We start from the raw sequence: 17246 nt of genomic DNA on the forward strand, positions 1-17246 counted from the left end.
TACTTTCTAGTCTTTTATTTCGGTTTAAGGCATTTAAATAGTCACTTGCTTTATATGATCTCTTTTTAAAGAGAATCCTCACTGGTTGAGCCTAACTCTGATTGTATGCTGCTTGAATTTTTTATTCCATTCTAGAATGCTACTGTATTCCAAAGTATCTTGTAGTGATCTTTGGCCCACCTACTTATGTAAAAGCAGTACCCTGCCTCTGTGATACTGTACACTCTTACTCTCTAAATGCAAGTATGACACTATATCCCCTGCTGCAAAAAATGAATTTAAAATATCTCTGGAGAATCCTTCATAATCTAGTGGACAGCAACAGTCATCACCTAGGAGAACTCCATGCATAGCTGTCATCCAAATTTAGAAACAACAATGCTTATTTCTATCAACAAGTGAGACAGATATACAACCAGATCCAAATTAAGAAAGAATAAATAAATATTGGATATTCCAATTTAAACACTGAGGAAAATGTGGTGCTACATATTTAACACCAAAATTTAAGACACTTAGACTACACAGTTTTCATACCTCCAAACTATTAACAGTAGATACATTTCATATTTAATACAGCTTTATTACAAGTAGATATAACCATTATTGACAAAAAAGAAAAGCTATATAAAAAAATCCAGTGCAAATTAAAAGCACCCTATAAATCTGCATTTCTGTTCTCATTGACAGGCATTTAGACCTTGTGAAAACTGATTTCAGTGACTTCAGTTACTGACACGAAGTTTAGACACAATTTGCTGGAATTTTAGCTGTTGACTTCAAAGAAGAAAGGGAGACTCATTGTCTGGCAGGTGCAAAAATTAATACAAAATGTATTAACACAATATGAAACAAACATACATTAAATAGTTTTGTTTCTTGGTACATCAGACTTTCAAATGAATTTTATAAAATTTACATATTTAATGAAACAATTTATCTATCATTGTAGAAAAAAGTTCTTTATTTCAAGTTTATATTAACTATAAATATCTAAGGACAGAAAAGATACTCTTCAAGTTGGCATGCCTTACACTTCCCCATCCTTTATGTCTTCTGCTCTTTGCCTTTCGGTGAAAACATTACAGCATAAGGCTGCCGTCTTTTTGGACGTTGACAGGGAGCAAGATCCTCTCTAATATATCCTTAAAAGAATAAGAACAAATCTGATGTAAGAAATACAATATAGAAATGCACATAACTTTATAGTTTCATTTTTTGTTTACCCTCAAAAAATAACTTGTGAATCTATTTTCCTTTTGTGGCAACTGGTTCTCACTTGAAAAATATTAGATTCTGGGATGTAATATCATTAATGAAAACACTCAGATTCTTTCTAGTAGATGACTGCATAGTAATACTGAAGAGCAGAATGGAAACTATGAATTGTTCATCTATTCAAAACAATACTGCATTTCTCATTGTCTTTTCTACAGAAGATTTTACATAAGAGTTATAAAGTATGTAAGTACTGCAAATTCAGTTGACTAATAAAAACCACTTTTTAAAATGTATTTCCTAGTCATACAGAGGAAACTTCAGGCACACCCGCTTTGCGGGTCTATATAGTACATCCCTCTGTTTTGAGAGCTTTCTTATCTATTAAAGACTTGTCCATGTGGAAAAAGCCAAACACGAACCTATAGATCAAACACCTTGAAAGCTCTCTCCTAAGAAAAGTGTACAGAAAATTTCTATAACAGGCTCAATTTAGGCAACCTGATAGTAGGCAGACAGTTTAATAAAATCAGTTACAGCACCTGGCTTTTGTCAAACCCTTACTGTTTATCAGCACTTATATCTGCTGAAGTGAGAGTAGTAGATTCCTACTTCATAGTTGGAAAATACTGTCTATGCAACTTAGTTATTAAAAAAAAAAAATATCACACATACCCTACAATTGGTTCAAGATACCAATAAGAAGTAGAAAGCACATCCTTTGTACCCCACTACTTTGGAGTGACAGCTGAAAATGCTCATCATGGGAACTCTCACTGGTGTTTTGGTGTTCTTGCTGCACTCTCATGCATAATATGACTTTTTACCAAGAAAGCGTGATCTGAAGTCTGCCTCTGATACGCTGTTGAGGACCATTAACATCTGAACAGCTTCCTCTAGCAGAACAGGAGAGAGCCAAGAAGCTAATTTTAATGAGGTTGCAAGCAGACTCCAAAAGGGTAGTAACAGACAATCTCCCTAACAGGATCTCTTGATCACCTGAAGTTATAAGTTCAGACCAGCTCTCTCATTGCCTGGAACAGGCAAGAGGCAACCAGGTTGGAAGAGGAAGGATTAAGATTTGTTCATCTTGAAAGATAACAAACAAGAACCAAAGGTGGTTCTACAGTGGTGAGAACTCTCTCACTACTTAAGGTGAAGGAGGAATGGATTAGCCTCAGCCAAGCACTGTCTAACTGGATACACAGGAGAGGAAAGAGATCACTCACAAAAGAAGCAGCAATTCAGCACTGTTCTGAGGTGCTGGCTAGCTGGGCTGAGGGATTCACTTTTCCTTATGTGACACCAGAGACAAATTAATGGAAGAAGAACCACCATTTTCCTGAAGTCTAACCAAGACCAAGGAAGCTTTAACAGCTTGCAAACTCCGTGACTAGCTTAACCCTTTGCAGTGGATATTTAAGAAGCGGAAACTTGTCTAGGGCTTCAAGACCAAATCTGACATTTGTCCCCCACAACGCAGGGGGAAGCTTAAAGTTCTGAACACCACCCTTGAAATATACATATTTCTTGGAAATACAGTTTCAAATTTAAATGAACTTGACTCGGTATATCTTCACCAAGCAATATGATATGCACTACAAAAGTTACCTAAGTCCCTAAAAATCAAGGCTCCCTCTTCTGAAAGATTAAGGACAACACTGCAACAGTATCACACAAGAACACATACACATCTCTGGCTACATTTTCCTATGCCTGACCTGAAACTGCTACAGGAACAGATAAAAATAAGCGAAGATTACTGTTTCACAGCTATTAACATATGCACACATAAACATTTAAGTAACTCAAGACAGTTCACATAGGGGTCCTTACCTCAGAGTTTCACCGCTTCTGAAGAAATGTGCATATTGTACACTACAAACTCACCATGCTTTAACATCATTAATAAAACCTCATTTTTACACCAAGCTCTAGGATTTAGAAGAATTACTTAGGAAAGAACAATCTTTTGTGCGAAGAGGAGTAAAAAAAAAAAACCCGACTCACCAGCTTTTGAGTGTCACTAACAAGCAGGGTGTGTATGTATCAAAAACTATTTAATCCCACTCTATCTTCAACATTTCTATTATCATGTGGTATTACGGAGCTCTAAAGATACAAAGTACGTCAACAGCATTGCCTGTCTCTCCTCAGTAAGTACAATATCTCAGTCTTTGCCTCTGAAAATGTTGACCCGATTCTTGCTTTGGTTCAAAAACATGCAGGATTTTAATTAAGTTCTATGAAAATCCAAATTATTTCTGCCTTCTGTAGCTAGGCTCTAAGAAAGTTTCCTTACATTCCCTTCTTCCTAGTAGTACAGGAACTGCTAAAAAATTTATTCAAAATAAAAGCTGCTGATAAGTAAACAGACCTCAATGAGACTGGGTGAGAAAGGCTGCTTTATGAACTGGAGAATTTCTGGGAACCATTTCATAAAAAAAAAAAATCAGCTTTAAAAATTGGTTTGCAAGACTATTTTGCACAAACCTCTTTCCACACAAGTTTGGGTGGAAGGAAATCCAACCTCCCAGAAATTTTCAGGAGTATTTGGAGGAATGTAGCGAAATCTGTGTCTTGAACAGGAAGCTAGTTTCTTTTCTCTCTCTTCTTCTGGAATGTCTGCATAATACTGAATGTGAGGAAAAAAAAAAATCCAGGTTAACAAACTCATACATATAGAGCAACTGCTTTATACAATGACACTGTCAACCACTGTTTATTAACACAGTTATCTAAAAATAATGGTGGTAGCCGAAAGTAGAGATTTGTTATCCAAATGACAAACACCTGGCCATTATCATAAAAGCTTACTGAATCACATATTAAATATAACCTTACAGTGACAAATTTGTTAGTTTTATATCTTTTAACATACCATGGGTATAAGGTTTAGGCACGTGTACAGTTACTTATGTCAACAGTTTTACTGACTGATTTTTACAAGTTAAGTAGCACAGGTGTTGAAATAGATGGGAATTTTCTAATAAACTGTTTCAGCTTGCATTTACAAATAAAATTGAAAAGTGAAAAAATGTGCTACAAAATCCGTGAAGAATTATTTCCCATTTCTAAATTTACAGTAGTAACAGTAAACTTAAGTCAAAATGCTTCTTACTTTATTACCCTCAAATTAGGAGTAAATAAAGAGCTAGTTTAAGTATCTGCCAGCTAGGCATTCTCTAGAGTATATAGCAAATTGGCTAGTTACTCTTTAACCCCAGTCAGCTATAGTGGAGGCTGCAACAAGAAAAGTATATACACTCTCCAAACTTATTGCTGGGTGTTCCCATGAGTAGCATCATAGAAAGACAGGGGTTTTTAATGCAGTTTTCTACTGGTTTAGTTTGTGATTCTAGTTAGCATCTCTTAAAAACAGCAATCTGGCACTTAGGTATCATAGGGTGCCAAAATATTTTCAAAGGGAATGCACTGTTTGATTCAAGTGTCAAGCCAGCGGTCACAGTCTGGATTGCACAAGAAACCTGACCCTCATAAAAGCGGTAAAACAATTCTACTGAAATGATAGTGTTACAGTTCAAAAAGACAAACTAAAGTTTAAAACCTCATTCAGTCAGCTGGAAAGTGATCTAAACTGGGGAAATCAGGAAAGGAATAGAGTACCTCTGCCAACAGAGATTACTTCCTGTCTCCATCTACTGGTAGGATTTCAGAAAATCAGCTTGGAATCGTGAAGGACACTAATAAATTCCTTTTTTCCTACTAGATGGCAGACAAAGTATAAAATAGGTATAAAAATCCTCCTCAAAAAAATCATGATATAAATATTGGTGATTGTACAGAAAAGAGTAATCACAGCTCTGAAAAATGTCAAGAGAAAAAACTGCATGAGCTAGGACAAGTAGACTTATTTCATTTTGTGATACTGTAGTCTATGGGAACTGCAATTCTGCCTGAAACTGAGGTACATTTTATTCTTCACCAAAATCAATTCAAATTTCTTCCCATTCTACAAAGTGTGACATCAGAACATATTCTGCTCTCGAAGCCCTTATCAGTACAGGAATCTGATCTAGTAACATGGGGGTCTCCTGGTCAAGAGCAGAGATTCAGGTTGTACTCAAAATGTCAAATGACTGGTCTGTTTACTACAAAGTCCTGGTATGCAGGATAGAATAAACTGTCAGTTCCATAGGTAATATTCCGGAATGGTTATGAGCCCCTAGTAAAAGGTTCTTCAAAATGTATTGTGTATAAGCCCAGGATATTTCCACACTCTTAATAGCAGAACCCCTCTTCTCAGTTGCTGTATTTGGAGACACGTAAGTTTGAAAATGTTTGCCACTGTCTTATACAATGTTCCCTCAAACAGGAAAAAGCCTATGCCAAGACCAGAACTTAAGTGGATATCAGTAGCTTGGGGACTGAGTCAGGTAGAGTAGGGTCACTTAGGCAACTGGGCTTCAGAGATCCAGTTAAAGATCTAGAGACTAAGGACAGAAGAGGAACAGGTAATTATCATCTAGCACACATCAATTTTCACTGTTAAAAGCTAAGAAACGACACAGTGTTAAGTCAACAAAACTGATTATAAGATTTCTACAGTATCTGTGTAAACCAAATAGATTAATAGCTGAGTCTTAATTAGGGATAATTAGCAGGGCACCTTATGTTTGTCCTTTAAATAGCCTGGAATTTTAGAAATCGGCCTATTAAAAGTTTGCAGTGTGCTGCATTTTTTTGGGAATTAAAACGTTTCTGATTGGTGAGGAATATTTATGGATCAAACAATGAAAAATACAGTCATTTCGTAGGAACAGAAAATAAAAAGACCAATCAATAATCAAGCTAAGTATGTATTCAAATAACTTTTTTATTTTGGCTTATTTAGAAATGTATTGGGGTTAACAAAGAATGAGAAAGTTACATATGTCTGCTAAACAGCAAAAAGAATTCTCAGCTGTTTTCTAGATTGATCTCACTATCCACAGCACTTTCAACCCACACAAAACATTCCAGCTAGGCTTTTCCATGTGTGAAAAGATATGCAAAATCTCATCCTGCAGTGTCTTCACTTAAAAGAACTGTTTACAGAACTCTACAAATTGCACTCAAAGAGAACAAACCTCTCAGTTTAGCACAAAGTTACAGAGCAATTTCTGTAACCTTAATGTATATAAAAGCATCTGACTGATTCTCCTCATCTAAAGTGCAGCTAGACTTAAGAACCACACTAACAAATGTTACTGTTCCAAGCTACCAGTAACTCCTGCATACAATCTTTCTCTGATCGCATCGCAAAGTCATAACAAAGCAAAACAAGACCCCTTATCAAATGTTCTACACTGTAAAGTGAATGAGATGCTTCCACAAAGTTTTAAGGTAAGAACTTAAAAAGGACTTTGATAACAGTCTGCTATGGCATGTGCAGAAGTTAAATCTCTCACATCATCTCAGAATGACAGGTAACTCTCCCCATCATACTGCTTGCAGCACACGGCCAGAAACAATTTACTGATTTCTACCCACTCCCTAAATATTTCCTTAGACTTTGGAGACTTTTCAAACCCATATGACTAATAAGTAAGCCCAGACTTCTTTTTAAAGCATCATTTATGCTTTGGCTAACACTCCCTTCTTCCATAGGCTTTTCATTCAAAGCTAGTTTTATTATTGTGCAATGACACAGCCAAGCATTCCACACATTCCAAGACATCCATCTTGACTTAAAAAAAACCAAAACCAACAATAAACCCAAACTTTTCTTAAGTTTAATGTAGAAACCTAATGTTGTAAAGTTGGAGCTGTAAATGTTTCCAAACACCACAGTTACCACTCTAACTTGCCAGAAAGTAGCAAGAACTGGATTTGCTGAGAGGAGATCTGTAGCTTAGAGACAGGAAATTAAAACACTTAACACATGGCTCTTGGACCAGGAAATAGACTGAAGGTTTGGGGTTTTTTTGGTTTTTGTTTTTTTTGTTTGTTTGTTTGTTTGTTTGTTTTTGTTTTTGTTTTGTTTTTTTTTTTCCCCCAAAATCTTGTTTTCCTTCAAACTCTTTAAATCAAACATAGTTTTGAAAATGGTATTTATAGTTGACTGTAAAACTTAATTATTTGTATTTAATGAGTTTTACCAAAGCTATTTTTTCAGGAATGTGTTTTTGTTAAAAATATACTTTAATAAATTTCTTCAGCTAAGTAAATGTGACTTGACTATAAAGTGAATAGCAGGAGAATCTATGAAAAAATGTTTGTTCTATATAGGTGTGGAAATTAAGTGAAAAGATTCCAGAGAATCCATCATTACTCAGTCATTAATCCACACTTCTAGCGAGTCATAATGTAAGAGATCATTGCCTAATTAACTCCAGCCTGAAAATCTATTAATGATCAAATGAAATATGTCCTTATTACACATGTAATTACTTCAATATTTTATCTCTATACCAAGTATCTGAAAGCAGTTTAGTAATTTGAAAGTGAGGAAAAAATGTGTAACATGAAACCTAAAATTTCATACTTTTAAACCTGATGTAAATATTTTTACAGGCATTTGCACATATATACACATAGGCACCTATGCTGGTTAATTATCTGAAAATGCAGACACCCCAAAAAACAAACAGAAAAGCCCCAAATCAAGATATATCTACATATAGGTACAACAGGACATAGAACTTACTTATTCCAGTACCTGTAAATTTCAGTAGAGCTTTTAAGCTGAAGTTTAGAAACTTGTAATCATTCTTTCACTAGCTAATGTATTTTTTTATTAACAAAAATCTTACTGGAACCATGATGTAAGAAGTTTCTATCATACAGACACACTAAAAAGAGACTTTCTAAGTTATATGCAGTTACTACAGTTAAACCAACCAACCCAAAACTTGGTAAAACAGCTTTGGTAAACACTTCTCTGCTACTGTAGGTACTAATGGTGATGCAACCAGATTCATGATTTCAACAGCACTTTAGCACTTAGATACTAGCAGAGCTAGGAGAATAAAAAACTAACCATATTTTAAAGCATTACTTACTATCTCACATTCCTTACAAGTATGGCCAGGCAATTTTCTTCTTTCTTCTTTTTTTCGAATAACCTCAATATGAGGAAAATCTAACACAGTATTCTTTCTAAAAAACAAAAATGTTTTCACACAATAGTACATATTTCTTCTACATGTCTAGAAATTTCCAGTTTTTAGAACACAATGAAGGAGAGTATCAAGAAAAGAAAAAATATCAGAAAATGCCTGCAAAACCCAATTATACCTGCATTTCATAGCTGAATAGGACAATTTTATAACTAAAATAGTTCCGGGATTTTTAAAATGTAATATGATCTTTTACATAACCAGAGATGGGAGTCTCACTATTATGGCTTTTCATAGTGTGAAAGTCATTATTAGATCAAAATTACTCAAATATGGATCTTCTGCAGAATATTTGTTTTGTCCAAGGACACAGTTGTGCTTGCACCAATTTCTGCAAGAGGAATGTATGTCAGGGTTCAAGAACAGAACAGATTCTTTTCAACTTATCTGCTCACTAAAAACTAAACAAGTTTTCATCTACAAAGAAAACATATGCTGAGGTAAAAAATAAGCTAACAACTCTTTAACTGAAAGGACTGGTGTCATTATGAAATGAAGATTCAGACTACCAATGATGATTATACAGAAAGGCAATAGGGGAAGCACTAAGAGGTACAGTTGTTAAACATTACTTATTTATTGCCTAAAGGGGCAAAAATGCCAGAGAAGGAAAGGTTTTTAGTTGTACATTCATGCATGACCACATGCCTATAAGAAACAACATGGATTACAAAATATTGCATTTGATAAAATTATAAAAAGCAGATGAGGCAATCCCTTATTTTCAGCAAATGTGACAGGCATCTCAATATGTTTATTTCCCCCCCCGGGCATCTTCAGCTGCTAGTACGTTATGCACAAACACCTTTATTCTATGGAAGAGCAAGTTGCCTACAGGGAGGATATAAAGAGTCTTAAAATGCTTATACAGAACAAACTAAATTACCTTTCATCACTTTTGAAATATGGCTCCACAAAAGCTTTCTGCTTGGCTTTATCTTGTTTATCCTCATGTTCTGTAAATATACATGCAAAACAAAAAATTACATGTCATATAAGGTTAACAGACTCCCTGAAAAAAGGTCTGTAAAATTATTAGTCAGCTATTAAGAAATACAAAAGTGCCATGTATATTCAGTCTGAGACAACCGATTCAAACAGATACTAAAAATAATATAGAATTGATTGAACCAGTGATCAAAAAGCATTACTGCAGTAGAAGGAAAACAGCAAAACAAGTACAAAAGATAAGCTGAATAGCAAAGGAAAAGATGCTTAAAGTACAAAATACTGCAAAATCTTCAACAGAACAAACCTAGGACAGGGAGAAGAAAGGAAGTAAGTAATCTGCAGCTAAAAACTGGTGTTTCCTGTTAGAGTCACACTTTGCTGTACAGTCCCTACGCCAACTTTTATTACACATCCCATATTTGTGTGATGGCTATACAAATGAACTACCAAAATAATTTTCATATTGGTTTATGTTACGTCCTTGCAATGAATACATTTTCCCATGAATTTATGAAAAATGAACTGATGTTTATTTGGCATATTTGTTCCTAGAGAACAGAGCCTGATTTCAAATCAACTCTTGTAGTTTAACCAGGCTAATAAAGACAAATTATATCCCACTCTTTAGTTTCTTGCTTGCTGCTGTTATTCCCTTATCCTGCTCTTCATCGTGAAGAGTTTCTTTTTCATCACATGCAGAAGGACTATCTTCTGGTAGGCAGGATTCATATTCTTCATGGGTTGTCCGATCAAACATCTCTGTTAAGGTATCATTAATTTTTTTTTCTCCTCCTATTATAAAAAGCATAATGAACATCCAAATCAGTCTCTCAACACTTTAAGTCAAGAAAGTTCATTTTGACTGAACATGTATCAAAAGAACTAACATTTATTTCTTGCTCCAGTACTGACTATCTCAATATCAGCTGTACACTTACTCTTTCTGCAACTTCTCTGTCAGTCTTTCAAAGGTGGCCAATGCTCATTTATTTTTCATAAAGACACCTTGATCCCAATTCTAAAATTTGATTAATTGCTAAATCACTTTGATGTACCTTTAACCTTAATACTGAATACATGAAATTTTTGTTCTTGTAATTAATGGAGTTATCCAAGCAGAAGGAAATACTTTCTGTGGGTAGGAGATAAACTACGGAAATGTGTGTGATCAAGTTGCAACAACTTGAAAAAAACAAAACACACCGTTAAAAAGTCACTGCCCTGCAGCCATGATTCACCACATACCATACATTAAATGTAATACAAACACATTTGGATTTATTTTAAATATACTAGTTCTATTTATATGTCATTAAAAATGAAATTAGTCTTCCCATAGAAAGTCTGATATGATTATACAGCAAAGTTCCAAAGCTGTTTGTTGTAAGAGTGATTGTTGCAGGTGAGATCAGACCTACTATATGGTTAAGTATTTAACTCTTCAAGCACTGTAAAAACATAACTACTGGCTCTATCTCAGCACAAATCCTTAATTTTCTTAAGTTAAAAAAACCTCAACCACCACCACTGATTCTACTAGGAAGAGGCTGATCTTTGTAACCTACAAATATAGATCAATTTTTTTTTTTACTGCAAACCACTTTCTACTATCTATTCATACAGGGGAAAACAAACCAAAACAAACACTTCACTCTTTCTTCCTCCTCCTCCAAAAAAAGCAAACCAAAGAAAAAAAAAAAAGTCTTACTTGGACTGCTTTCCTGGTTTTGCTCTTGATTTTTCATTTTTAATAGCAAACTTTCACTAACATATGTATAATCCATATCAACAACTTCCCCTCCGACTCTTGACTGAGAACCACCCTAAATAAAAAAAGCAAACATGATAATTGCACTCAGAAGCAACTGGTGTAGTCAGCATCATTGCTGTGTAACAAACACTTTCACAACAGTTACTGGAATCTTTTTGGACACTTTCTGTGATTTTTTTTTTTTTTCCTGCAGTAACGTCTGCATGATAAAGATATAAAATCTAGGTAAGAGAATAACATGTTTTGAAATTCACATGTGAAGTATTTATCTGGTGGATTATATTACTTGATGGGCAAGAGTTTTCATGTTAAATTCTAGAAAGATAAAAAGCAACAATGAAACATACAGAAATTAAAAACTAGTCAAATTAATAGATTTTAAGATAGCTTTTAAGTGAGACAAAACAAATAGACTTCAGGAAAATTCTCAGAGATCCTAATAACCAACCTGCACCCAACTCAAAGATAATAGTCATTATCTGCACATTTTCTATTACTTAACATGAAGAGATATCACAATGATCATTTTCACAGGAAAAATTATGAGATTTCGAACATTTTTTTTATCTTAAAAGAAACCCAAATGCACCTCAAAACACAACAGTTTCATACTGAGTAGCCACCTGGCTGAGTTTATGAAATGCAACTAGACAGTGGAAGTCTTTTAGGATAACTGTAGCATACTATGCATAAACAAACATTTCAGGAGTGCAAACAAATATCAAATGAGCTGAATTTAGATGTTTGTTAGAAAGTGGTTTTGGTCTGCTCAGAATAAAGTTCATGATACTTCTTTTATAGGCTTTTTTCAATATCACAGAACATGCAGAACATGTTATACAAGTTTACCTTTGTATCAATCACAGTAATGTCCATTTTGTACTGTGAAAGGTCAGCTCCTGGGTCTATGCTCCACTGGAGGTTTTCTAAAGAAGCTTTATCTTTCAGGTCTGGATGCAGAGAATACGAGAAAAAGAGACAAATAATCAGAATCAAATTCCACCAACAGCATCTCATAGTGTGTAAATTATAAGTCAGCTTCACTTTTATCAATTCATCTTTGGGTTTAGGGACTGATTTTTCTCAAACAATAAACATGCTCATTTGGTGTAAATCATATTTTGTCTGAAAAGTTAGAAATAGATCTTTTAAGTTTTTTGTCATATTCAGGGAGCACACCACTCCTTTGTGTTTGTATGAGCTATGAAATACAAAAAATACTCTTGCAGGTAAAATCTTACACAGTACAGAGTAGTATTAATACTGGATAGAAGACAATGTATCAATAAGAATACAAAAGCCAGGTCTTAGAATACAAAAGAGTACAAACATGTCTGTTCCAGAGATGGCTCTTGATATATCTGTGACGTAGAGGTTTAGATTCTGAGCTACGTGGCCACATGAACTACTGACAGATTTTTAAAAAATTCATAATGCGAGTATTTCTAAATAAAGTATGCAACATAACAGCTCAGCTAAGGAGCTGCACAACTTCTAGGAACAGTATTTGGCAGCATCTGTTCATTCATATTAAAGGTACAAGTTTCTAATAGCTCATCAGGAATAACAAAAAATATTAACAAAATGGCTTCTTCTTACACTTAAGTACAGTTTTCAAGCAGTTGATAGTTTAAAACTCAAACTTCCTGAGACTTTATTGTAGTATCTGTTATTCTCACACTACAGTAAACAATGCTAAATAAATGAGAAAGAATGAGATTCCCAGTCTGTTGAGTTTACAGCTGAATGCCAATGATATATTTATTATATAGTGGCAAAAGAATGCCAGGAAGATACAGATTCAGAATGTGTGGGGTGATCTTGAGAAGTCCTGAATAGAATGAGACTGAGTTAGAAGCAGAACAGAGAAAGTGATTAAAGTGGGAGAAAAGAAGATATGAAAAATTATATTCAACCTTAGCACACGCTAGCGGGGGCAGGGGGGCAATAAATGGAACATTTTCATCAAGTTACCTTGCTCATTTTGCAGTGGTTTATTTTTTGATAGTCTACAAGGGTTTGGTTGAAGTACAGATGCTGGTTCAGACTCTCCATGTCCTGTCCTTGTTTTCTTTCTATTTGGTACATGGCCACTGGCAACCTAACAACATATTGCAATTTTACTATTTCCCAAAACTCAAATACAGTATTTCAAAGGAGAAGAAAAAAAAGTCAGAAAAGAATACCTTCACATCATTAAAAAGTTGCTCTGTCTCTGCAGAACTTGGCAGCGGTGCAATTTTGAAGGGAGGAACTTCTTCTTTCATTTGGATCTGGTTTTTCTTATCTGGGAATGTTTTTCCCAGCATTGCCTCTTGTACATAGGATTCCTCTTGTAAATCTCTGCCAAACAAACAGCTCTCATTGTTGGCATTCTGAACGGATGATGAACCTTCAGGAATGGGCTTCCCTAGCTGTGAAAAAATGTCACGCAGAGTCACCTGTTTCAGTCTATTTTTACAGGTCTCCTCACTTCCTTGTTTTTTCTCTTGACAACGAACTCCAGAGAAGCGATCTGACAGATCCAAGGGCTTATCAACTGTATGCTCCCCGTTAATATGCTGAACGTCGGACCGAAAGGGCAGAGAGTTCTCTTTGTTGAAGGATGTTTTCTCACAGCTAATTGCATGCTCATCGTCAGCTTTCTTTCTCTTAGCACACCTGCCTTCTAGCTGCTTCTGGTGTACGAGAAGGAAATCACTCTTGATCACCTCATTTTTAGCTGCGCAAGTGTTTCCAACACAGGTTACAGCCTCATTAGTATTCTTTTTCACAACCATTTGCCTATTGATAGAGGTCTGGCTGATAACAGAGTTGATTTCCGTTCCAAGATTCAGGGGTGCCACAAAAGCAACATCTTCAGATTTTGATCTACTTTTATGAGATCTGGAACTGGAAGGATTGTTGAAGAGGTTGGTTTTGAGATTAGGCTTCAATCCTGAATCTAAAATACAAGGGGCATGACTTGTACTTGAGTTGTTCTTCATACTGCTAGAAGCTCCAAAAACAGGAGAAGCTACCTGAGAATCCCAGTCGACATGTGGTGGAGTGTTCTGAGATGGATCTGAAAGACTGAATACAACGAGATGAGATATTTTTCTAGTGTACACAGGGGGCTGGGGAGGAGAGAAAGGGATATACAAGAACTGTAAGTTTCATATCAGTGGTCTGCTTTAAAGCTGTCAGAGTTGCTAGTATTAACTGAAAACAGAAGGAAAAAAAGAAAAAGGAAAATTTTTGGTCTAGGAGTAAGTACTGTTGCACTTAGAGATGTAAAAGGCAAAACACAGACCTCGTTCTTCATTTTAGTATGGTGTGAAATTCTGTTCTACATTCAATTGAGAGCCAAGGAGAGAATTAAGCTTACCTAGGAATCTCTTCTACCGAAGGACTCCCTACGTTTCAACACAGTGAAATGGAAGAAAGTGATAGCAGTCTATCTAGGTTCTTGTATAGATCTTATAACCACAGTAACAGATTCTCAAAGTTAAACAAAGGAAAGCAAGTGAGGGGAAAAATGTGCAAGCTTCTTTCAGGTACTCTGTTTTTCACTTGTCATCAATAAACATACATTTAAGATGACAAATAGGGGCTAAAAAAAGTCTCAGTTTAGACCTCAACATCCTGAAGAGCGTGGGAAGGGCAACAGTCAACCAGTATGACATCTAGTCAGCAGAAAAGTTTTACGCTCATTTTCCTACCCCAGCTCCAGGCCCCTTACCCCCAGGTTTATGGGCCTCAGTAGATACCTTGCAATAACATTAAGTCAGTGAGGGAGGGACAGTGTACATAGAAAGCCCAAATAAGAAATTTGAAAATTAAGTAAAAAACCAGTTTTGCATTCTATCAGTTCCTTTGCTTCTAATGTTATTTACTTGAAAGAATCCTGCATAATATGAAAATATCTATTTCCATGCCCACACCTTCAAAGCAAACTGCTGTAAGGTTTTAAATCCTACTAAAACCAGAACTTCATATCAGCCTGCTTAAAATAATATTTTTATAACCAAGTGGAAACACACCCTAAATTGTTGTCATCATTTCTTGATTCAGAAGCTAGATGTTTTCTTGAGTCTTCAGACTGCATGCTCTCTGGGGCCTGGCTCATAACAGTATTAGTACGGGGAGGACTCAGTACACTCTGGGACTCCTTGCAAATGGTGAAGGAAAACAAAGAAAGAAAGTGTGAGAAGCTATTAGAACTAAAAATTAGAAATATGTATGTTTGCACATTAATACTCTGAAGACCCATCCAAATTGAAGCATTCAAAACGCTAAAAAATAACAAAAATTAAAAGAGAGATGAAATTGACCAGCAACTTTAAAGAAATCTTATGGAAGTTAAGAATTTTCATCATTCAAAATGCATGCCCACAAAAAATAGTCTGTATACTACCATTTTCACTGTAGTTTCCAAGCAAAACATCAAATAATCTCACCCGAGTCACCAGTCTCATCACCAAATAATATTTTTTAGTGTCCTAGACTTGATTCCTGCTCAAAAGGAGTTTGGCAGATCCAAGGATCTATTCCGCTGTCTTAGTCAAACTTGACAGTTGTATACAGCAGGAACCGTGCCCCTACCCTCCTCCCCAACCCCCAGACAGGTCAGCACAGTTATAGCTCTTCTTGTTAGATCAATTCTATGAGTCAGCAAAAGCAAACCAAAGGGAGCTTACTGGATCTCAGAATACTTTTGCAGAATTTCAATGCAAAAGAGGAAAATACTGTTTCCAGAAGCAACTGACGCAAAAAGCTGATTATGTAACAAATTTGGGAATACTACTTACAGTTTCCTCTTGAACAGCAAGTCCAAGTGTTTCTGCCACGACTGCAGCCAAGTTAAAAGATGGCTTTGGAACAGGATAGCCTCCCATCCTTGGTTTATCTTTATGAGTAGAAAGAAGCTCACAGTAAGTTACATATACATTATAGTATCTTACTGCACTCACACAGATGGTACAAACACAGAACTAAAAAGATCACCAATTAAAATTGGTAATTATGGAAATAATTTGACCTGTGTCAGATAAAAATCCTATCTGGAAGTGGTAAGTGGAGAAGGGGGGCAAAAGAAGGAGTTCTGATGAGAGCAAACTGCTTTATCATTACAAAAAAATGTTTCCAATTTGAATACAGCTTCCAAATTAAAATATAAAGACAAGTAAATGTAAAAGTTGCTTTTCAAACTCTCAGTCCATGGCATGAATAGTATGAGAAAAGCATGTAGAACAGTGATAATGTATATTTATAGTGAAATGCTTTGTGCTGCATATTTCCTAGGTGACACTTATAGTTATTCTTCCTGTGTTTTTATTAGGAAAACAAATAGATGAGTTTCCCTTCTTTCAGGGGTTTAACATTACTCAGTTTATTAAACTGGGACAAGGTAACATGATGGGAAAGTACAAGAACTACAACTACCACAACTCTGACTTGCATGAACAATTCCAAAATGCTGATTCTTGCAGTCATTTATAGTTAAATACTTCACAGAAAAAAATTAGAGACAGAAAGTTTTTGTCAAAGAACTGTTTAAGACTTGAACCAATTCACAATTACAAAAAAGGGAATAATTAACAGAAGCACTTCTAAATGTTACATATTCATGTCAGACAGTAAGAACAATTCTCAGAATATTTTTATCTCCTGTACAGCTGGAAAATTAGATGTAAGACAATTGGATAAGTTGCCTAAACTGCAGGATACCTGCAGTAGGAGCTGCCCTGAGCTTCCTTCTCTTTCTTGACTCTAGGCCCTGATGCTGTGTCACTAGATCAGGCATCCAGTGGCATACAGACAGGCATTGCAAGATAGGCATTTCAGCAGCAATTCTGTAATTAAACATAATATCCTTTCTTTGCCTCCTTTGTTTAGAGATGAACCCTCAGTTGTTGATGAACCCTCAAGTTTTACAATATTTTTGCTTCATTTTGAATGGAATTAGAACTAAATCTATTAATACACTTACTTGGTACAGGGGACAGTTGTGGATCACAGGTGTCTGCCACTAGTATCTCTTCTTCATGGTGACTGTTTACTTGTGTGGAATACAGTGGAATTTTTCCAAACTCTAGGAGATGTAGAAACATTTTTACATGGTGAAATTAGGTATCCTGTTGTGATAACTTTGTATAGATACAGACCATGATCTTGATCTTAAAACACACTTGAACATGAGTTTA

The 17246-nt window shown here is 35.4% G+C and overlaps 1 protein-coding gene across 9 annotated transcripts in view; it reads right to left on the reverse strand.

Moving 5' to 3' along the window:
• Positions 1-562: 562 nt before the first annotated feature.
• Positions 563-17246, reverse strand: part of RBBP8 (RB binding protein 8, endonuclease) — a 44095-nt gene continuing 27411 nt past the window's right edge. For 8 of the 9 annotated variants that reach the window (XM_074820885.1, XM_074820855.1, XM_074820880.1 and 5 more), the window contains 12 exons: positions 17033-17134; positions 15852-15949; positions 15084-15211; positions 13248-14133; positions 13036-13162; positions 11911-12011; positions 10999-11113; positions 9912-10082; positions 9226-9295; positions 8223-8319; positions 3712-3853; positions 563-1145 (listed from right to left, as the gene is read on the reverse strand). In XM_074820885.1, coding sequence (XP_074676986.1) covers positions 1048-1145; positions 3712-3853; positions 8223-8319; positions 9226-9295; positions 9912-10082; positions 10999-11113; positions 11911-12011; positions 13036-13162; positions 13248-14133; positions 15084-15211; positions 15852-15949; positions 17033-17134 — 2135 coding nt within the window. In that variant the 3' untranslated portion in view covers positions 563-1047. The remainder of the gene's footprint in view (positions 1146-3711; positions 3854-8222; positions 8320-9225; positions 9296-9911; positions 10083-10998; positions 11114-11910; positions 12012-13035; positions 13163-13247; positions 14134-15083; positions 15212-15851; positions 15950-17032; positions 17135-17246) is intronic. The other variant, XM_074820886.1, reaches the window with a different exon arrangement.

Source organism: Strix aluco, chromosome 1 (genome assembly GCF_031877795.1).
Source record: "Strix aluco isolate bStrAlu1 chromosome 1, bStrAlu1.hap1, whole genome shotgun sequence".
Lineage (NCBI taxonomy): Eukaryota > Metazoa > Chordata > Aves > Strigiformes > Strigidae > Strix > Strix aluco.